This window comes from Glycine soja, chromosome 9 (assembly GCF_004193775.1).
Source record: "Glycine soja cultivar W05 chromosome 9, ASM419377v2, whole genome shotgun sequence".
Lineage (NCBI taxonomy): Eukaryota > Viridiplantae > Streptophyta > Magnoliopsida > Fabales > Fabaceae > Glycine > Glycine soja.
Window position 1 is genome coordinate 10701018 of NC_041010.1, and position 23454 is coordinate 10724471.

A 23454-nucleotide genomic window follows, 5' to 3' on the forward strand; every position below is an offset into this window, starting at 1 on the left:
GGTTAGGGTTAGAGTTATGGGTTTAAGGGTTAAGGGTTGGATTAGGGGTTTAAGGGTTAGGGTTTATGGATGTGTTTTTAAGTAACGAATTCATTGAAACCCACAAATAGGTAATGTACACAAACCAAAATAAGTAATGTTTTTAAGTAACAAATTTATTCAACCCCACAAATTCAATACATTGAAGAGAACTTAAACAAATACAACTCACTCGACTAACATACATAAATCAATGATTTGAACAACTCCCATGCTCAGATTGCATTGGACAGCGACGCCTGTTATGCCCTTCGGCTCCACATCTACTGCATTTTTGTCGGTGGTCAGATGGTTCGACCCAATCCATCTCATTCCTTATCCTTGTTGATTTTGGCCGACCTTTCGCACAAATTGAAGTTGGGTCAGGGATTAGTGTCCATGCGTCATTAGAGGGAGGAATAGCCGCTTCATTCCCAAGAGGCCACCATTGTGGGGAGTAAGCTTTTAAGATGTGCTCATTTGTATAAACAACATCTATATATTGGTAGTAGTTCAGGCTGACGTAACCACAAGCTGCAATAATATGTGAACATGGATAGTGAAGCGCAGAATACCTTCCGCATTGACAATAATGACCATTCAAGTTAACTGCCCATTTTTGTCCGCCACGTTGCGTAATAGGATTGAAGGTCTCCTCTACTTCAAACCTTGTGGAGTGGATGTCATACACGCGAACGATGTGTGAACACGCTTGTTCTTGATTTTTTCTAAGTTCTTTAACAAGCTTTGAACAATAAACTTGGCCTTCATTTAACTGTCTCTGCGCTTGGCGGCCACGCTCAACAAAGTACTTTCGACACCTACTGTACGTTGATTTGACCAATGCTGTTATGGGAATGTTGCGACAATCCTTCAAAACCTTGTTGATACATTCTGAGAGGTTGGTTGTCATGTGGCCATATCGACGTCCTTCTCTATCATAAGCCATCGTCCATTTTTCCTTTGAAATGCGATCAATCCATGTTGCTACGGCTGGACTCAGTTCACGAAATTTTTCTAAATTTTGATCAAATATGTGCTTGCAAGTAGTGTAGGCTGCATAAAATTAGTTATGAATAACGTGGATAAGTATATATGAAAGGTAAATAAACGGGACCATCAAATATGAAATCTTACCCAATTTCTTCAACATTTCTTTTTGTTTTGCATTATTGAATTTTCGATTGAAGTTGCTTGCTATGTGTCGCACGCAGTAGACATGATAACCGTGGGGAGGTTGCCAACCAAGTGCTTGTTAGCGACAGCGGACTTTATACTCGCGTGTCGATCAGATATCAGACAAATACCATTTTTATCTGTGACGTGTTCACGCAAGTGTGCCAAAAACCATGACCACGCTGTCAACGTCTCACCTTCAACCACCGCGAATGCTAGAGGAAGGACACCACCATTTCCATCTTGTGATGTGGCCATTAAGAGGGTCCCATGGTATTTGCCATACAAATGTGTGCCGTCAACTTGTATGATTGGCTTACAGTACTTGAAAGCCTCTTTACATTGGCCAAAAGTCCAAAAAACTCTATGAAACTGACGGTGTTCGCGACTAACCGTATTCCCAACGATAAAATCGTCATGTAGTACTTGAAAATATGATCCAGGAGAATGATTTTGCATGTGTGTTAGCCACGACGAAAGTTTCGCATATGACTCATCCCAATCGCCATATTCAATTGCAATGGCTTTCTGTTTCGCCAACCACGCTTTTTTGTACGACACCTTGTATGCAAATTCACTATTAATCCTCTCTTGAATCAAAGAAATTTTTATTGATGGATCTTCTCTGACCATGCCTGTCAATAACATAACAAAATTTAAATGACAATTAACAAAAAATTAACATAATATGAACATAAAATACATACCTACTACACAAGTGGCAATTAAATCTGAATCAAGTTTTTCGTGATCTTGTGTCATGGTCATATTGAGACATGTATGTGGTCCACCCCATTGTGTGACTTTCCACGTATCTGTTTTTTTGGATAAAATTGCCCTCATATAGAAAGGGCAAGGAGACTCTGCATTTTTATTCAAGCAACAAACCACATACTTGTTCGATTTGCTTTCAACAACTTTGAAACTTTGATGCACCTTCATCACATATTGTTTGAGTGCATTTTTGACCGCATCTTTACTATCAAATTCCATGCCAACATATAATTCTTGGCCAACATTAAAGGTCGATGGCATCTCCAAACCGCAAATGTCCTCCTCATCAGGATAACTCCAGTTGATATTGTTATAATGTAAAGCATCATTCCAAAATGGATTTTCAATTCGTTGTGCACCTAACAGTTCAAAAAAAAATTCAAATAATGCTTATTTAGCATTAAATTCAATTGACATCAAATAATAAATGTATTGTCTAATTTTTTAATTGAGCAAATTATACCTTCTGCTGGGTGAACAATTCTTACTGGTTGAGGAATGTCGGTGACTTCATCGTCTGTATCAGAGATACCGTCAACGCTGTCATCTTCGTCTAAAGACTCTTCAACGTATGAGTTAGACACAAGATAATCATCATCATCATCATCATCTTCGTCAAGATTTAAATTGCTCATATTTGTTGGCGGTTGTGTGTCATCGTTAGATACATAATTTCCACATGATGTAAGGGAATTTGCAGAATGAAACATTGAACCACCAGCCACATCCTTTTCTATGTACAATTCTAGAACTGACATTTCTTGTTGTTGTTTAAAACTTTCCAGCATCGTCTCAACGTCTTCGTCATCACAAATTTGCAAGGCAATATATTTTCCTGACACTAAAAATCTACAGCTGATAGCAGAAATAATTTCATTATTTTGTAACTTTACCTTATCTCCAATTTTTTTCTTCAAAGCATTGAAACTAATTCCACGTTTAATCTGAATCGCTTTTTTACTGCCTTCAAATATTACACCATCATTATCTTCATATACCCTTCCATTGAAATACAACACTGTTATAATCGAATTCATCGTGTACCTACAAAAACAATATTTTAACACGTCAAATAAATTATAAAATGAGACACACTTAAATCAAATGAATAATTTCAAACTAATAAAATCTAATCACAAAAGGTCCCTTTATTGGAATTTCACATTCAATTTGTGTTTTAAAATAATTTAATTAACTTGAAATAAATTTCATGGGACACACTTAAAAAAAATGAATAATTTCAAACTAATAAAATCTAATCACAAAAGGTCCCTTTATTGGAATTTCACATTCAATTTGTGTTTTAAAATAATTTAATTAACTTGAAATAAATTTCATGGGACACACTTAAAAAAATGAATAATTTCAAACTAATAAAATCTAATCACAAAAGGTCCTTTTATTGGAATTTCACATTCAATTTGTCTTTTAAAATAATTTAATTAACTTGAAATAAATTTCATGGGACACACTTAAAAAAAATGAATAATTTCAAACTAATAAAATCTAATCACAAAAGGTCCCTTTATTGGAATTTCACATTCAATTTGTCTTTTAAAATAATTTAATTAACTTGAAATAAATTTCATGGGACACACTTAAAAAAATGAATAATTTCAAACTAATAAAATATAATCACAAAAGGTCCTTTTATTGGAATTTCACATTCAATTTGTCTTTTAAAATAATTTAATTAACTTGAAATAAATTTCATGAGACACACTTAAAAAAAATGAATAATTTCAAACTAATAAATTTTAAAGACAAAATAAAAAAATTCATGAACGAAATTAATAATATAAATAATTAATCTTAACAATAATAACTTCAAAATGAAATACGGTAATTACAAAATTACTACAAATATATTCAAATAAATATGCTACGAGAAACAACAAAGCATCGTCAAATAAATTTTTATGGTGTATTTCGTTAAATGATTTGACGGAAAAAAATATAACAAAAATTTAAACGTATTATTATGGTATCTGTAATTTGTAAGTGTCTAAATATCAATAACATCAATCATTTGTACAATATCTCAATTAGGCGGGCATATAAATAGTTAATCTTCACAATAATAAAAATAGGTAATTACAAAATTATTACTACAAATATATTAAAATAAATTACACTTTCAACTTCAACGCATATAAATTTTTAACACACCAACAAATAAACTTAATCTAATTTAATTTAAAAAATATTATAACTTCATCTTAAAAAAACACCAACATAAACACATTTCAAAGAACACTCATAAATTTTTAAGACACTAATAAAACATAAACACCAACTTAATATAATTATAAAATAACTATAAACTTCATATTCAATACAATTTTTTTTACACCAACACCAACTTAATATAATTTAAAAATAACTATACACATTTGAACTTTTATACCTTAAAGCTGTACCTTGAACCTGCCTTCAACAATGTTTTTAGGATTCAACACAAAATAGGATAAACAATTTGAAAGTCACTATTTTTTAGAAAAGGCACATAAAATATCAACTCTCAGATGATTTTAAGAAACGCACAAGAAACGCACATCAAATGGGCGGAGCTTTGGTTTATAAAGGAGCTGAAATCGCCATTGGGAATGGCTACTTCATGCTCAAATCGCCAGTGCTACTGGCTACTCCTACCTGCAGCACAAATCGCCAGTAGCACTGGCGTTTTCCACCAAAAAGCTGTCCCTCCTCCTGCAAAGCTGCTGCACGTAGCCTGAGAACTGCAAACCCCTACCCTCAACTCGCCAGTCAAACTGGCGAGTCCAAGCTTGGTGCAACACGCCATTGAAGATGGCGACACCGGTGCCAGTTGTCGCGTCGACGACGAAATCGCCATTCCTCCTTGCGATTTGCATGGTCTCTACGTAAAAAAGAGCACCATGCAGGGATTACTTTAGAAACAGACCCATTTCGGGAAAATGTTTCTAAAAGTAACCCCATGCAGGAAATTTGCCACGTTGAGGAGCTGCTTGTAAAATATTAAGCCACCTGTCATTGGTCTAAAAAGTTTAGCATTTATGACATTTCCACAGCCTTTGGCTCTAGTTAGCCTTCATCAGAATCTGATTTGAGAATTATTTATCATTTGGTTGAACCATGGAACTCTTGAATTGTTCAATTTACATGTATGAAGCTTGTAACTAAGTTCATCACGTGTATTTCATAGAATATCTTAACTCTAGGAACCAAGTAATGCTATGATATAGTATGGTAGAGTTTCAAAACTAAAGGAAAATATAAAATAATACACATAAAAAAATACAAATCAAATAATACAACTCACAAATCAAATAATTTAAAACACATTACACATGTGAAAATGGAACTGAAGAATATATTTTCAGGAAAGCGTGCTTGTTTAGTAGTAGAACAATCCCTTGAGCATGAATCTAGTGCATGAAATAAATGCAGTAAGTTTAAATATGAAATCCCAGAGCTTAAGCTCCAACTAAGAAATGAAAGAGAAAAAAAGAGTTGCAAATACTAAAAGCATATTGGACATTAGAAATCAATCAAAAAGAAGAAAAAAAAAGGTTGTGAATTATCTAGTCCATTAGAAGAAACCAAGAAGTCCCTTTCGACATACTCCTATAATACATTCAGCATTTATGATATGATCAAATCATTGATTTCCAAGAGTACTCTTATCTAAAATAACTCAAAGCATTTATGTAAAAGCTCACGCAATAAAGTAACATGTTTCATTTTTCATTTCATCTGGACTGACCACCGCAATAGGCCCATTCAATCCACAATTAAAAGCTAAATCCAATGAACTCTATTCTCATAAAGAATAAGTTAATATTCAATAGTATTTAAAAATCAAAACAATTTGATGAATTTGTATTTAGAGAACTTGCCTTAATTGGGAGACGTACATAAAAAGCACCTGAGAAGTAACTTAAACATATGTGAAGGCAATTCATATTTTTGTAATGTGCAGATACTATTTTCATGTGACTGGATTCATGATTAAACTATCACACCGTAGTTTTTGAGTTGAATTTAGACTTCATCTACTTCATGAGAAATCTTAATCAAACAATAAATTGAAAAAGCATTCACCTTGAAAAAACATAATAAACTAAAAATGGATAAATGGAATTCAACATGTTTATGTATCCCCTATTCAAAATATTAGCTCGAAAAAGAATCACTTACCTAAAGCACAAGATTCAAATTCCTGAAATCAGAAAATCAGAGTACTTGAATAATATGAAAAACAAAAGATGAAAAAGCAAAGGAAAAGAAAAACATTAGAAGAGTAAAAAAGAAAATGAAAAAAAAAACATCAAACACTACTGGACTTATCCACCCACGCACACTGCTATACATTAAAATTGTAAAAGCAAAAATGAAAACAAAAAAATTGAAGCTTTGATATTAGAATCACAAAAGTTAAAATGAAAAAAATGTAAGCTTTGAACTCAAAATCACACAACTGAAAATATAAAAAAAAAATAAAAGAAATATGAGAATCAGCACTTACTCACGGACACACTACTGCACAAAACCTTTTGATTCCTCAAATGAAAAAGATCAAGAACGTTTTACAATAGAATCGAAAAGTGAAAATAAAAAAAGAACAAAGAAAGATGAGAGTCATAGGTTACCAAACATTTTATCTAACTGAACATATGCCCCGACTGGTTGACAAAACATTGTAGCTAAAAGCAAAGTTGGTAAATCTAAATAATAACATCTAGCACTGCTTAACACACCAATAAAAACAAAGATATAGTTGGTAAATCCCTATGCAAATTCAGTTTAAATGTTTCATAAGACAGTCCATAACTTTTTTTTTTTAGAGGAAAAGAAGACAATCCATAACTCAAGACCGAATTGAACACTCCTTAAGACACAAAAGAAGACACCAAACTGAACATCCCTATTTGTATTATTATCTCTACTTCAACTGTAAGACATTTACATAATTTCCTTTTTGTATGTGAAAAAGAAACTAATTTGAAGCTGCAAAATGAATGGCAATAGGTTGCTAATTTCCTACAACACAAACACTTTTGAACATCAAAGCTAGTCAACCTTCTGTTGGAGCAAGTGCATTCCTATCAGACATCAAACTCATTAAGAAGGCATTAGCTCCTAATAATCACAAACTCATATCAATTTCAATAGCTGCACAAATTTCAACATAAACAATTTTATCAAATTAAATAAAGAATACAAATTAGAGATCAAATTGACAATGAGTATCAATTTCAAATTATGTGACCAACTTAACAATAGAAGTTTCACTAAAATAAATAGGGATAGGGATGCAATAATATAAGTAAATGTTAAAAAGTTATTACTAATTTCTGCAAGATCAAAATGTTTCAATAATAAGGAAAAGAGAAGATGAGAAACCCAAAAGAAAAGAAAGGGAACTTTATTTTATAAAAGAAGAAGAAAGGAAACTTACTCACTACATAATGTTGCATTTGTTCCAAAGAGAAGATGAAAATGGGAAAATGGGAAAGGAATGCAAATAAAAGTTACCAACACCAATGCGATAAAAAGAAGCAGGAAGACGGAAGGATTGAAATTGAAAAATGGAAAATGCACCTTTGACTGATTTGATTTAGGCATAATGGAGCATAAAGAGAGCATAGTTCTAGAACCCTAAAAATTTTAGTAGAAAAAAAAAAGAGGATAAATAGTCACTTTCATGGTTGTTAAACTCGCGATTTAAATCGTAAAATCGTACGATTTTACGATTCCACTAAGGTTCGGCGAGTTAAATCGGAAGCAGAATCAAAAACGAAATAGACTCGTCCGATTTAGCACAGACTCAGACGAGTTTGGATAGACTCACAAGTCTGTTCCGAGTCCGCGGATTTACGAAAACTCAAAATGGCGTCGTACGAAAACCCCCCGAAAATGACTCTCACGACTCTGTCTACTCACTCACTCTACCTTGTTCAAGTTTGGTTTGGGTGCTGAGCTACTCGGTCGTGGTGGTCCTCGTCATCGCTGTCGTGCTGCCATGCTAGTCCTCGTCATTGCAGAAGATTGAAACTTGAAAGCCCTCACTCGTCGAAAGTCCTCATTTCATGACCTAGCTCCAAGCTTTGCTCCACGACGCTAAGGTGTTTTCTTTCTCAAAGCTTCTCTGTTAATTCATCTTTGTTAATTGAAACGATGCTTATTAAGGGAGTAATTGAATAGAATGTTGCAAACAACCCTGTATATCACTAGAACCTAGTGAATGAAGTGAATTTTATGCATGTTAGAGTCTTCTTATTTATTTTTTTGAAAAACAATTAATACTCCTTGCCAGATTCTTGAATGATTCTTCCATTGTTGCATAATTTTAGCAGAATTGTTTTGTATGTACACTCTTTTCTCTGTTGAGAAGCATAATCCTATCTATCATAATTGTCTTTCTAACCAATCTTTAAACACTATATAATGTGTCGCCGATTCTCGATTCTTCAACATTCTGCGCTGCCTTCTCTCTACTACCACTTTAGGAGGGCCATCAATGATCCTCTTCCTATTACCCTTCCCACTTGATTCTCCTAAGCTTGGACATTTCCCCACAGTGCCATTTGTAGTGACATCCTTTATAACTAAGTTGTTATTATGTGCCAACATGTTTGTGTTTCAAGCCCATTACAAGACACACTAGATCTTGTCCCTATTACATGCCTGAACCTATAACTTGCACTCAATGATCCATTACTTGCAATGTTACCAATCTGATTTTGATATAATAATGAAGACTTGAATAGTGATGATGATTCTTGTACCACCCCAGCTTTTACTAGGAAGTCCTCCAAAGTCATTTCCCCAAGTGTTTGCTGCCTTTTGAGTAGTGGCTCATTCCTAACAAGGCTATTGTTAGCTTCATTGTAGTGTGGTTGGCTTTTGTGGATCTGAGACCAAATTTCATCCATAATTTTCTTGCAAATTGGGGGAGGGATAGATAATGGCTGGGAAATGGTGGTGGATTTAGTTGCTACTACACTTTTACCCTTTGCAGCTTCATCAAGGGTGGGTAGTGGTGGGTTAACTTGGTTGTTATCATCAGAGTTCCAAATGCTAGAAAGGAATTCATCCATGTTCATGGATCCTAAGCTCTTTCCATTCTTGCAATAGAACTCATCAAGGGTGAGTGAGAGTATTGAGTTTTGTATGCTTAGTTGAGAAACAAATCTGCATCAAATCAAGTGCATCAAATCAATAACTTGATTCTAATTTTCATGGAGAGATTTGAATTGAACATCAATAACTTGAGTTTTGTTTGCTTATGTTTTTTATCGTATGAATTTATGTTAGATTGAGTGTGGATAGTGGACTATGTTAGTTTATTGAATTATTGTTAAAGTTTATTATTTTCATTTATTTTAGGGTTGAAATATTTACTTATGATTTTATATAAAGAAATATTAATATATTTTTTTTATTTGAGTAAACTCTTATGAGTTTACGATTCGATTCTACGAGTCGAGTTTATGGAACTTCCACGATTTTACGTAGAATCGCGAGTCTAATAACCTTGGTCACTTTTGTCCCTCAATGTGTAATTTGTTGACAAATGCATCCCTGAAAGATGAAAATATAAAATTTAGTTCCTGAAAGTGTAAAAAATGCAACAAATATATTTGGCCATTGACTTCCGTCCGTCATCGTTAATAAAATAGCCTATGTGGCACGGAGAGACAAATTTGTCACTAAAATGATTGTCAACAAGGATTCGTCTTCCCACTGTACTGACAAATGCGTCCCTGAAAGATGAAAATGCAAAATTTAATCCCTGAAAGTATAAAAAATACGACACATATATTTGGACGTTGATAATGAATTGTATACGAGAAAAGCTAGGAAAAAAGGGATAAAAAAATAGTAAAATACAGCTTAAGATTTGAACTCTTATACTTTGATTATCTATCTATTTATTCATCTATCAAATTGTTAATTAGTTTTTTAATTAATTAATATAACTACTTATTTTCCAAAATAAAATAAATTTCTTTAGTTTTATGATATAAAAAAATTGAGTTACCATTTAAAAAAATGAAAGTATTTTATTTCTTGAAATTTTTTGTTTCTTCGATTAATTATTAATCTTTATTACGTACTCTTCCACAATATGCCAAATGGAATGCAAGGTCGCTGCAGCTCCTAATTCAGCGAGAGATATTAGTTTTTTTTTTTGTTTTGTTTTGAAGTTAACCTCTTTATTAGTTTGAGCATTATTGTATTTTTTATTTAAATTTATTTGGGTTCTTTATTTATTAGTAACTATTTTCATTTCATTCATATTATGTATAATAAGTGTTGTCTTGAGTGGAGGCACATAAGGTTTATTCAAGGGATTTTTTCATATTTGAGGTATATATATACATTTTATTATTTAAGGAAAAAGACTTATAATTCCACTTTAGCTTTATCTAGTTTAAATTTTGTGAGAGCTTTTTTTTTAAAAAAAAAAACTGATTAAATTCTTTTTTAAAAATAAATAAATTTAATCCTGCGGCCGATTGTGTTTTTTCTACTAAAAACTCTTGACATATTATTTTCAATCTAAATATAAGGGTACTTAAGTTAGAATTGGAATATGGAATAATTTTAAAGTTAAAAGTGAGCAATTTAGTGAAAATTTGATCAAATTATAAGATATTATGACAAATATGCTCATATACAGGCAATCCACGTTGACAATCATTTCAGTTACAAATTTGTTCATCCGTATCACGTAGATTATTTTATTAACAATGACGGAGGAAAGTTAATGGCCGGATAGATTTATCGTACTTTTTACACTTTCAATGACTAAATTTTATATCTTCATCTTTCAGAGACGCATTTATCAATTGAGAGACAAAAGTAACTATTTATATAAAAAAAAAAAAAAAGATGAAGGGATTTTGTTAGGCGAATAATTCTTTTATAAGTGTTTGATTCTTATCTTACTTTATTATCAAATACAAAAATGGATTCATAAAAGAAATGGGAAGAGGAAGTTAAAGTGAAAAGAGAAATGGGAGAAAAGAGTGAAATGGAAAAGGAGGAAAGAGCATAAGGAGAAGTGGAAGATAAAGCAAAAAGAGAAATGGAAGAAAAGAGAGAAATGGAAAAGGAGAGGGATGAAAAGAGTGAAATGGAAAAGGAGAGAAGATAAAGCCACGTGTCAATGTTCTAAACATGGGCTATATAATAGATAATAGATACACTAGATATATCTAAGTTTGTTACAAAGAAATGTTAGGGATAATTTCTTTTGACACTCTTTCTTTAACTCATCAAAATGAATGATTTTTAATAAATTTTAATTAATTGCCAAAAGAATGTTGAAAGATGATGTTATTAACATTTCTTAATATATAATCTTAGATATATTTTATTTTTGATTTTACGTTCATGTTACATGCTACCATTTTTTTTCTTTCCACAAATTTATGCATGTTGCACAAATTTCATTCTCACAAATTTTGTGTAGCTACAAAAGTGTTTTATTTCTTTGGTGGGAGACATTAAAAAAAAAGGGGGATAACAGTCGCCTTATGTAGGGCCGCTAAAAAAAACCGGATTTTAAAAAAAAAAAACCATAACTAGCTATATAATAATCAGTTTTATAAAAACAATTATTTTAAATAACTTATTTTTATTCATCTATAACTAGTTTTAGATGTAACTTATTATATAATTAATTATATTCAAAAACGGTTATATAATCAATTTTTAAAAATAATATCCAGTTATATCAAATTATAACTAGTTATCATTATAGTTATTATAACCACTTATAATCTAGTTATTTATTAATTATAATTATATTTATTTAAATAATCAAATCAGGAACACCATTATGCACGTATGTTTTTTTTTTGTGTTGTTTGCCGTAAAGGTGCACTGTTTTGGGGGCTTTTGTGTGAGTTCAAAAATACATTAGCAATTTTTTTTAACGAAATTTAAAATAAAGATACTTTAGTAATTATAATACATATTTTTAGGAAAAAAATATGAATGAAACACATGTTTAAATTATTCCTAAACATATAAGAAAAAGATAAATGCTTAATTTGATCATTAAATTCGCAAGACACTTGATACTTGAGTTCCTAAAGGATGAAAAAATAATATTGTCCCTAAATTTTCAAAAAGTGTGACAATTCCTCAGAATGATAAATTAATCCATAGAAATTTTGGTGACAAACTAGTCCCTTTATATCAACAACACAACAAAATTTTGGATGAGAAACTCGGTTAACAAAAATAATTGGGTTAGCAACAATGAGATGAATTTATTTTTCTATATGTCAGGACTCAAATGTATCAACACCTTACAAATTCAAGGATCAAGTTGAATATTTATCTTATAAAAAATATTCTAAACTACCAAACTATTTTTAATAGTTAACCAAACACATGTTAAAAAAAACAGGAATATCATTCTCATGATTTATTCCCAAGAATAATATTCCCGGAACTAAAAAAAATTATCCACAAAACAAGCATTCCTAAGTTTTTTTTTTTTTTTCATTAATTACTTAAAAAGTTAATTTTAAGGTAATTTCATATTTTTTTTTTTGGTGGCCTAAATTACATATTAGTTTTTTTAATGGATAATTACATATTAGTTAACAGTAAAGAAGTATTTATATTGAATCTTTAAAACTCAAAAAAAAATATTGAACTTGCAACTCTCACCCATGCTGTAATATGAGTCAGGCACCCCACATCAAATCTAATTCTAACTATGGAAAATGGTTTTATTGATTTTCTAGTTGAATTTTGGGCCCCCAACTTTGTTCTACTTCTCCTTTTGTTCTATTTTCAATATACTACTAGTAGTGGGGAGTGTAGCTGGGTAGCGGTTTCCTTGGGAGTGCCAACCTAGTTGAGATTTCCTTTCCCGCCTCTAGCTTCATCCACTCAATTTTATAAGAAAAAAAAAGAACAATTTTTGTTTTCAAGCTTATCTGTTTTAACAGTCAAGCAAGGGGAAAGGAGTGTGCTAATTGAATTACAAAAAAAAAAAATTGTACAAAAAAAACTGTTCAACAAAATTAGTGGGGATAAGGGGATTACATCTCATTCCCAAGTAAAAATATATCTTCTATTACTCTCAGTAAATTTTCTCCTTGTGTTTATTTTTAATTTTGAGACATTCTAAGTACATTTGTTTCACATCCCTCAGAAAATTTCCAAACCACGACGGTGGTTTTCCTATGTCTAGTCTCTCTAGTAATTTGAATAATTAAAAACAGAACTGTCACCAATTATAGCCTGCAGATTGGAAACATGTAATACTCAGTTTGGTACAACAAACGAGTAAACAACAAATACTGAGAAAAGAGCATGTTACCTAAGTTTTAGATACATAGGACCAAATTTTTTTCCATGAGCTAATCAATGTTCTTGTATGAGCAGAAAAATGTCCTCCTTCCATGATTCTTTCAGCTGTAGGTCCCATTTCTTGGACGAATTTGACAGATTCTGAGAGTCGATTGAGAAGGTTCGTCAATGCAATTACCTCATTCCTTTGCAGCTGCAGCTGAAAGATCATCAAGTGAAACATATAGGGTGTTGGTCACCTAACTGTACTATACTATTCACAGTAAGAGGCAAGTAAATTTTTTTTTACAGAAATTACAGTCAATTACTACAGTCATTTCTTATGTAGTACTTTACTCTGTAAATATAAGAAATGAGAACTATAAATATAAATCATTATATCATATTTAAATGGTCAAGATTACATGAAACATGCAACACATTTTTTAAGTGGTCATGTAACTACAAATACCTTATAGTGTTTGATCGTCCATGTACAATTGTATGATTTAATTTAAATTTAACAAGAAAATTTAACATTATATGATGCACAGATACTAGCCATTACCTGCATAGAAGAACCATAATGTTTTCAAACGTAGGAGCAAAATACTCACTAGATTGCAACTTAGGATTTAGTTCAGGATTTAACATAGCAGCAGAATGTATTTAAAGATCACTGCAGAAGCAATATGATTTATGGTACATGCATAAAGGCAGCAGTAGAGAGAGGAAGACAAAAAAATCTCAAGCAAAGTGTACTTACTGTATGACTCGAGTTTTCTTGACCATCAACAGAGAAGAGAATCTTTAATGCAGTTCCGAGACCAAGAACCTGAAGTTTGCCCCATAATCGACATTTCTCACATCCTACACAATCCATCATTGCACTGCATTCCAAAAAAATATATTCCATTGTCAATGAGATAAATCAAAAGCAGCAGTGTGTAAGTTGAATCAGTAGTAGAATAATAAATGGAGAGCAAGTAAAAGGAGTGGTCATTTAGTTGTCTTAAGTTATGTTCAGATTAGATGTGGAAAACTCAAATGAGACTAAGATTCCAAACCACATAAGATGAAAAGAAAAACCATACTGCAGGACTAAAAATATCAATGACGGGATTTTAGATAGAATCCAACCTATATATACTTTGATTCCTTCCACAAAAATGGTTTTGTAAGCATCACTACGAATCATTAGTAATCAATTGTCTTTTCTACATATTTGTTGGAAGAATGATGCATGCTTAAAAGAGACTAAGCCACAACAAAGCCCTGCAAGTTATTAATGGATAATATTTAGCTAGGCAGAGCTAGGTCCACTTCCACTAGTTTGAAGTAATACCTGATGTTTCTGAATTGTTGTTGAATTTTCTGTTTTAGCTCAGGTCCACTTTGGCCTTTCCACAAATTAGCTTCATCAAACGGAATTGGACATGCAGCTTGAAGCTTGGGGTTGTAAAGTAGCTGTTTTATCAAGGATTGTGTCGTAAGGTCCTCATTGGGGTTACCGGTATCATACTCTGCCTGTTCCAGATAATCTGAAGCCTAAAGAGGAATGAGAATTGCATTAGCTAACAAGTATTTCTAAAAAAAAGAATAAAATAGAAAGATTGATCCATATATACATCACAATTTATACTCACTTTGGTTACTGCTCGCAGAACAAAGAGAAAAGTGAAATACAAATTTCTGACACGATCAGGGTATCTTAGGACTCGATCATACATCAAAGTAAGATTTTGGCCCCACTGGAATAATAAAAGGGAAAGAAAGAAATTAGATTTTGAAACATATTTTTCTCAAGTTCTTAGTGAAATGTATTAGAGTAACATGGATATGCCAATATGCCACAAAATAAATGCAGGTGGCTTCAAAATGAGCTACATTCAAATTTTTTTAGTAAATAGAAAGATCAATAACTCTATTTTACAAGGTCCATAATACCAAAAGAAAATCAAATTAACTAAAACTTTTAGACTATGAAACAAAAATCAAACAGTTGTCTATCTACATGCTCAAATATGCAATAACTGTACTAATTCATCAAAAGCAATACAAATATTCCTTTCAAACAAAAACTAAGCTATTGCTGGAAAGAGGAATGCGAGATTTACCAAATTTGTGGCTTCATCAAGTAGATAATCAGAAGCTATGTGAATTGATATGGAGGAGTGAAGACCGGATATCAATTTATACAAAATCTTTTCCTCATGGCATAACTCTTGAGATGGATCTACAGAAGACAATTCTTTTTCTAATTAATGAACCATAGAAACAGCTCCTCTTTTATGAACAGATTAAAGATATCTTTCACTAAAAGAAACAAACGATGAGAACATGACTAATATCCACTATTAAAATTTAAAAATAAGAGACATTAGATGATTAAAAAAATAATGCATACAGAGAGGAAGATAGAGGGTAATCATTTGCATTCAAAGTCACTGGTCTGTCAATGTTTGACAATATGAAAGGTACCACCAAACTACCTAAAATCAAAGGCCTTTTCAAGTTGTTAAAGTTTAGACCATAATTATGAAAGTATAACTGGATCCCCAGAATTAACTATACCTCATTAGCGCTACAGGAGCAAAACTTTGATTCATTGTTTTCATTTTTTTGGGGAAGGGATTGAGGAAGGGGAGATTAAAGTGCATAAGCTTTTCAGAGAAAACTTACATTTGGGGCAGTTCTCTGAGTAGACAGCATCCCATATCCTTCTTGCTGATGGACCAGTATAACCAGTATATCTTTCGGGATTCAGTTGAAGATTCACGTATGTCATCTCATCTGCAAATGCAAACAGTTGACATGCTTATTTTTCTTGGAAAGAAATTCAATATATTAGAAAATGATTTAATTTTCATACACCAACAGTGTAAAAAGTAAATCCTATGCTGCCACCGATTAAAAAAAGTTAAAAGCTTTTAGTATAAGCGAATGCTAACTACTACACTGTTGTGTCACCTTGCTTTCTGGTAGTGAAAAATGTTGCTTGATCAACTTGAATTTAATCATAAATATATCTTAGTGGTGCAAGACATCAAACAAAAACTATTCATCAATATAAACTCATTTGAAGAACATAATTAGTAAACTACAACTATGACCACAAATTTTAGATACGAATCAGCATACAGAGTAACGCACCATTGTCAGTCTCATCGTCATTTGTCCATGGATTGTCTATTTCTGTCCATCCTCTGAAAGCTTTACTGTCTAAAGTACGGTCAACAGCTGCCTGAGGTTTTCCTTCTTGACAAACAAGATCAGTCATTGAAAGGCGATGGTCAGGCTTCTTAAATGATTCGGGGAACTCGCTTTCAGGGCATTCACACACACTACAGTCCCGCAACCGGCACATGCCATCATCAGGCCAGAAAGGGCAGTCACACCATAACTTCACCTATAAAAAGTTTCACCTTTAGCACAGAAGATTCATGAGGGTCAACAAAAGTGAAAAGAAATGCAATTTAGTTATCAGTATTCAAACATATAATGCATGATCAGAGGTACAGCTTAAGAATGCTAGTCATGGCTTTAAATACCAGAGTGACTAGCGGGTTCAACTGGGAACCAGCCTGATGACCGTTCCTTATTAACTACAAAATCAGGACTTCAAAAGGCTGGTAAAAAAACTGGATGAACTGGTAAAAAAAACAGTAAAAATCAGTCGGTTTAGAGTTTGCTTGTTTCTCCAAAATGACCAAATGACATCACTTGGTTAGGTTAAAACCCTAAGAGGTAAGAGTTTGCTTAAGGCAGGCACTGCATGATGCTCGTCATCCTTGGTCGCCTCATCAGCAACTGCATGATGCTTGTATGGTAGTGTCCACCGGCGGCACACTCAACATCCACGTCACACACAGAAAGTAGCTGCCATGCTTGGTGCTGGGAATTGGTGAACTTTTACTGTTTGTTAATTATATAAGTTGCTTTTTGGTCTTTTTCTCTCATGGTTATTTCTAGGTTCTGAATTCAAACTAAATTTTCTTATGTGCTACATCTAGTAATAAAATATGCATATTTACATTATTATTTTTGGCTTTTAATATGATTATTTTACATTTTTATTCTTGTTTAATTTCTTTGAAAGCTATTAATATTATTCAGTTTTATCCTCCTGGTGACATGTTCATTTTTATTCTTGCGCAAGTTCAACAGTGATTCTTCACATACTTTAGTAAGCCATTTGTTCTTAACAAAGAAAGTGCATTTATCATTTTATCCATTGTAACTTAAACTGCTTCCATATTTAGTGGTGAAGGAAGAAACTCATGTAAAGCTCAAAATTCAAAAAACAAGATAAAGTTGATTTTGAAGTGATTACAAGTTCATATCTTTTCTTAATAGCTTAGCAATTCATCTAACTTTTCTCCAAATTGGCAATTTTTTCAGAGAACATAGTAACCAAGTAAATGATAATGGACTTTATGTTACGAGCTTCCAAGTTGGGTATAATATTTGGCCATCTTTTTTAGAGGATATTCACCATGGCTAATATTATTTATTGTCTTAAGCATGATTTAATCACAGAAAAATCAATAAGTTATGAAATGAGAATTAGTGTCTTCACCGCTTCGATAACCAGTCCGGTTTGAGCAGCATTGATGCTAGTAGCATAATATCATTGGTTCATCTAATATTCAACACTACTCACTCTTACGTCAAACTTAGTTGACCAATATTAATTAATAATTATCCTAAACACCACACAGCAACATACAATAGTTTGCCAGCTTGACACAGAAAGCAAGTTCAATATTTTAAAATCCTAGATAAAATAGTTAGGGATGAATGGCACTGAGTTCAATTGATAATGCTTCAATGCATTTGTACAATATATATATAGTTCTCTCTAATTTCTCATGTCGTTGATCACATCAAAATTCAAGCATTCCAGTAATCACAAAAACCTCAAAAAATGATCAATCAAAAGTCTTTCCCTAGAAAGGCTTCTCAATCCTAAATCATGCTGCTGGTATAAATTTGATGCTAGTAATCTTTACAAGTTAGTGAGTTACATAAGGGATAGGAACAGCACCAATGCAAAAGTTAATTAGAACACAAACACACAAACCAGCGAAAACCAAATAGTTTATCTGCTCTCGTCAAACTGAAGATAACCATAAGCAATAACCGCAAAGAAGAGGATCTTAGTCAACATAAAATTCATAGAGAAAAATGTAGGCAAAACATAAGATGCGACGATAAGCAAACCTTAAAATATCGAAAGAAAGGGGTCTTCACGAGCTCCTGGAGGGAGGGGTGCAACACTTCTTCATTAAGACGATCCACGGTCTCATAATCACAACAACAATCTTCCACCATGCCACTGTACTTCGGTGTGCCCTGCAACAGACAAAACGAAAACTCAAGCCTCAATCAAAACATCAAACTAAATTTCTAGTCACACAGCAGCAAAAAATAAAAATAAAAAATTCATTAAAACCATATCTCTACATTTCCACTGGTCGTGGCTCCAATCAATACAAGAGACTTCCATTACAAATACCAATGGAAGACACACTCAACTTATAAGTGAAATAAATTGTAACAAACAATACAAAGGGAGAGAAAAAAAATCATATAAAGACACATTCTTTGTCCAAGATTTTAATCTATTAAAACACTATAAAACTGAATAACACATCAAGATTCAGAATTCCACAATTCAACAAAAAAAATGAATAAGGAAACTTAAAATGTGGGTTATTGAGAAAAATTACCCGAGCACACGGACAAGCTCTATCAATGGCTCCAAACAGAGCTTTTGGAGAGGTTCTGGAAGACATGGCCATGGCAACAAACACGGCGACGAGAGCCATCACAAGCCAAAGCCATCGTCTTGTGCTGCAACCCTTTTTCTCAATCTCCGCTTTCACCATCACACAGTTCCCCAATGTCGGTGCTTCCGAAACAAAGCACCGAGCTTTTCACAGACCCAGAAGAAAATCACTGAAGGAACACTGAGGAAAACGAAAAACCACCAACGGAAACGCGAAAAGACGAGATGTTTGGCGTGCGTTGATGGATCCAATGGACGCGTTTTGACGAAAGAGAGTTTGAGAAGGTTTTAACTTGTGCGCTGCGTGTCTTTTTTCTTTTTTCTTTTTTCTTTTTTCGTTCTTCTGTTTAGCAGCCAAAGGTCAAGGTTGTGGAGAATTTAATGAGGGAAAATTATGGGCGGTTGATGGTTTCTGTTTTTTTTCCCCCTTGTGCCAAACAGTTTTTCTAAGAAACTTCAAGAGATCCCAATGACATTTTCCAAGACACCTCGAGAGGTTGTTTCACAATAATTTTATTATGATATATTAAATTTTAAGATTAAAGTACTTTATTTTTATTCATTTAATATAATTTTCGTTAAAATTAGGATAATTACGTTGTACGGAGAGACAAATTTGTCACTGAAATTATTATCAAATTTCTAATAAATTTATCACTTTTAGATTAAAAATAATATGTCGAGAGTTTCGAGTAGAAAAAAAAAAACTGGTCGCGAGACCAAATTTATTTATTTATTTAAAAAAAATTAATCAACTATTTTTTTAAAAAAAAAAAGAAATCTCACAAAATTTAAGCTAGATAAAATTAAAGTGGAATATAAGTTTTTTTCCTTAATCAATAAAATGTATATATATATCTCAAATATAAAAAAAATCCCTTGGATAAACCTTATGTGCTTCCACAACACTTATTATACATAATATGAATGAAATGAAAATAGATATTAACGAATAAAGAACTCAAATAAATTTAAATAAAAAATACAATAATGTTTAAACTAATTTAGAGTTTATCTTCAAAACAAAACAAAAAAAAATTACTACAAAGGTTTATTCTTTGCTTTTGGGACGTAGAGTTGTATCTTTCGCTGATTTAGGTGCTTTAGCGATCTCGCATTTCATTTGGCATACTGTGACAAAGTACGTAATAAAGATTAATCATTAATTGAAGAAACAAAAAATTTTAAGAAATAAAAGGCTTTCATTTTTTTAAAGGGTAACTCAATTTTTGTATATCATAAAACTAAAGAAATTTATTTTATTTTAGAAAATAAGTAGTTATAGTGATTAATTAAAAAACTAATTAACAATTTGATAGATGGATAAAAAGATAAATAATCAAAGTATAAGACTTTAAATCTTATTGTATTTTACTGTTTTTTAATCCCTTTTTCCCTAACTTCATTTCTATACAATTCATTATTAACGTCCGGATATATTTGTTACACTTTTTATACTTTCGAGGACTAAATTTTGTATTTTTATCTTTTAGGGACGCATTTGTCAGCGGAGTGGGAAGGCGGAAAGTCAAAAAAATATTATGACACATATGCCCTTGTGCTGGCAATCCATGTTGGCAATCATTTCAGTGACAAATTTGTTCATCCGTGTCACGTAGGCTATTTTATTAACGGTGACGGACGAAAGTTAATGACTGTATATATTTGTCGCACTTTTTACACTTTCAGGAATTAAATTTTGTATTTTCATCTTTCATGGACACATTTGTCAGTGAATTACACATTGAGGGGCAAAAGTGATTATTTACCCTTAAAAATATTGACATTCTATCAACTTTAAAATTTTGAAATAAATTGATTTGATAAAATAATGACTAAAAATCTTCACTATTTCTATTTTATTTAAAAATAAAATAAAAAACTAAAAAATCACCGAATTCCTTCTCCTCCTAAAACAAATCTACATCTCCTTGGTTAAAAATTCACCACAAAAAAGATCTACTTCTCCCTTTTTCCTATGTGGCGTCGTGATATGCACCTTTCTCTCTCCTTTGTGGTATTACGTCGCCATCAATTCATAGCCACCATGGCCATGCATCATTGTCATTGTCAGTGTCACTTGGGTGTAACATATTTCCTTCATGAGGGTGACCACGAAGGAGGGGCACACCACCGTGAATTGCAATAACTTGTTTATGTTGGGCTCCTCTCCCTTGTCTCACAATAATTTAATGTTTATATTTTTTTAAAATTAAAATTAAAAAATATTTAGGGAAAAAAGAGAGAATGAGTGGGAAAGAAAAATAAATAATTTTTTGAAATATTAACATTAAATTATCATATTATGTCAAAATAAATTTATTATCACAGTAGTTGGAGATTTGGTATAAGTTGTTAAAATACTTATAAAGTTAAAAAGTTAAAATGAGAACTCTTCAAATTTATTAAGGACAAACTCATTTATTTTAAAAAAAGATTAGTATGATTTATTTGCTTAAATCTAAAATGATATATTAATTGATTTAAGAAATTGATATATTAAAAGAGTAATTAATATCACAATTTGAAGATTTAATTGTTCATTTTTTAAAATCTTGAATATTGTCATGCCCAAATTTTGTCCGAGAATTATCGTCGTTGATCTTTTGATCCTTGCTAGTCAACTTACGACGTTGAACGCCAGTTACAGTGCGAAACAAATGATCATTCAGTGTTTTGATCAAGAATGCGAAAAATACCAAAAAAGGGAGCAAAAGGGTCTTTTCCTTGGTTTTCCTGGATCCTAGCTCGCTTAGGCTAGCCTCTGGCTTGCCTGGGCCACTAAATGACTTCATGGTGAAGAAACCAACTTGCTTGGGCGAGTTCATTGCTTCAGCACTAAGTTTCAGCTCGCCTGGGCGAGCTCCAACTCGCTTGGGTGAGCTGCAACTGCCCCCAAAGTGACCCTTTGCCTATAAATAGGCGTCCTAGGTGTGTTTTAAAGGGTTCCAAGGTTCAAAAGGTGAGGGAATTGAGAGAAGAGAGAAAGAAGAAGAGGAAACGAAGTCGAGGCACTATCGAATCGCGGTCGCGATCATTTCCTACGTCGTTTTCATGTTCTGTGTTCTTCGTGCGACCGTCGGTTAGTTTTATTTTTTTTGTAATTGAATGTGATCTATGTACCCTTAGGGGTCCCCCTTGTTGTTTCATGCACATTCATCTTCTCCGTCTATCATCGGCGATCTCATTTTTCTTTGTAAAATTTAATCTTAATCGATCAATATATTGTAAATTTGTCTTTAAAAGGATCCAAAGTTAATAAACAAAATCAAGATAAAATCAACTCATAACTAACTTCTTTTTATCAAATATCACTTGAGATCATTTTAAGGTCCAACGTCTTAACGATTCTCTCAGCTTTTCAAAATTTAAACATTATTTCAAGGTCCAACGCCTTAAACGACTTTTTGTTCGCAATTAAAATCAATCTTTCAAAAATATAAAATCAATTTAACACACAAACTTTCAGACTTAAAGAACTATGTAGGTCTGAATTCCTCATCATACCCAAGGATACGTAGGAACAAGGGCAGCCCCCTTGTCTACCCAAAAAAAATAAAAAATATAAAAAGGAAAAATAAATAATATTGAAGTCATGTTTTTGCACACTCGATTAAAGGTTGTCGTCCCTTGTGACGGTGCGTGAGGTGTTAATATCTCCCCTATGCGTAAACAACTCCCGAACCCTTCTTTTCAAAATTCGCAGACCTCTTTTTTGGTTTTTTTTAACGTTTTCCTCAATTGGTGGCGGCTCCCATGTGTTTTCCTTTTCGAAAGACGCTCCTTTAACTTTTCGCCCACACTCCCATCATAGGGTAGGTTGTGACAAATATATATTATAAATAATCTATTAGGTGAACATTAACATGTGAACATCAAACCTTATAATTATAAAATCTTTTTCTTCTACTCTTTTATAAACATTATTATTAGGAGATTTTATTTTGCAAGAGCTTCTTCTTTTTCTTCTTTTACTCTTTTGTAAACACTACTATATTTTTTTTGTCATTATTGAATTCGTTTTTTATATCTTCTTTCTTTAGGGTAAATTTCTAATGTATGTATTGTTCTTTCTTACAAATGTTTTTCTTCTTTTTTTTATTCAATTTATAGACTTTCTTATGTGTTTCTATTTTCTTCTTTGTACTTGCTTTTTTACTTGGGAAAGAAAAAATTCTCTTGCATTTTATTGGGCTTATAGCAAGATCTAATTAATTTTTTTGTTGACATGTAAAAGCTAATATGTTCTCATCCTATCCTGATAATGTTCACATCTTATTCCTATTCAGGTAATATTTGCTTCTTAATTTTATTATTTTTCATTTTAAAGATTGTGGGTACATTCCATTTGACTTATCAATACAAGATATGCCATAACTACCATTACGGCCCAA

General features: G+C 32.2%; 2 protein-coding genes across 2 annotated transcripts; both read right to left on the reverse strand.

The window, feature by feature from the left end:
* Positions 1-4616: 4616 nt before the first annotated feature.
* Positions 4617-9050, reverse strand: LOC114368160 (ABSCISIC ACID-INSENSITIVE 5-like protein 5). Its single transcript, XM_028325500.1, has 2 exons — positions 8672-9050; positions 4617-4846 (listed from the first exon to the last, which is right to left on the reverse strand). Exons 1-2 carry the CDS (start codon positions 9048-9050, stop codon positions 4617-4619), a joined length of 609 nt encoding a protein of 202 aa, XP_028181301.1.
* A 3882-nt stretch (positions 9051-12932) lies between these two features.
* Positions 12933-19546, reverse strand: LOC114368610 (endoplasmic reticulum oxidoreductin-1-like). The gene is made up of 10 exons (XM_028325824.1): positions 19002-19546; positions 18493-18624; positions 16423-16678; positions 15952-16062; positions 15387-15505; positions 14916-15020; positions 14615-14817; positions 14036-14159; positions 13301-13489; positions 12933-13221 (listed from the first exon to the last, which is right to left on the reverse strand). Exons 1-9 carry the CDS (start codon positions 19158-19160, stop codon positions 13301-13303), a joined length of 1398 nt encoding a protein of 465 aa, XP_028181625.1. The 5' UTR covers positions 19161-19546; the 3' UTR covers positions 12933-13221.
* Positions 19547-23454: the final 3908 nt, after the last annotated feature.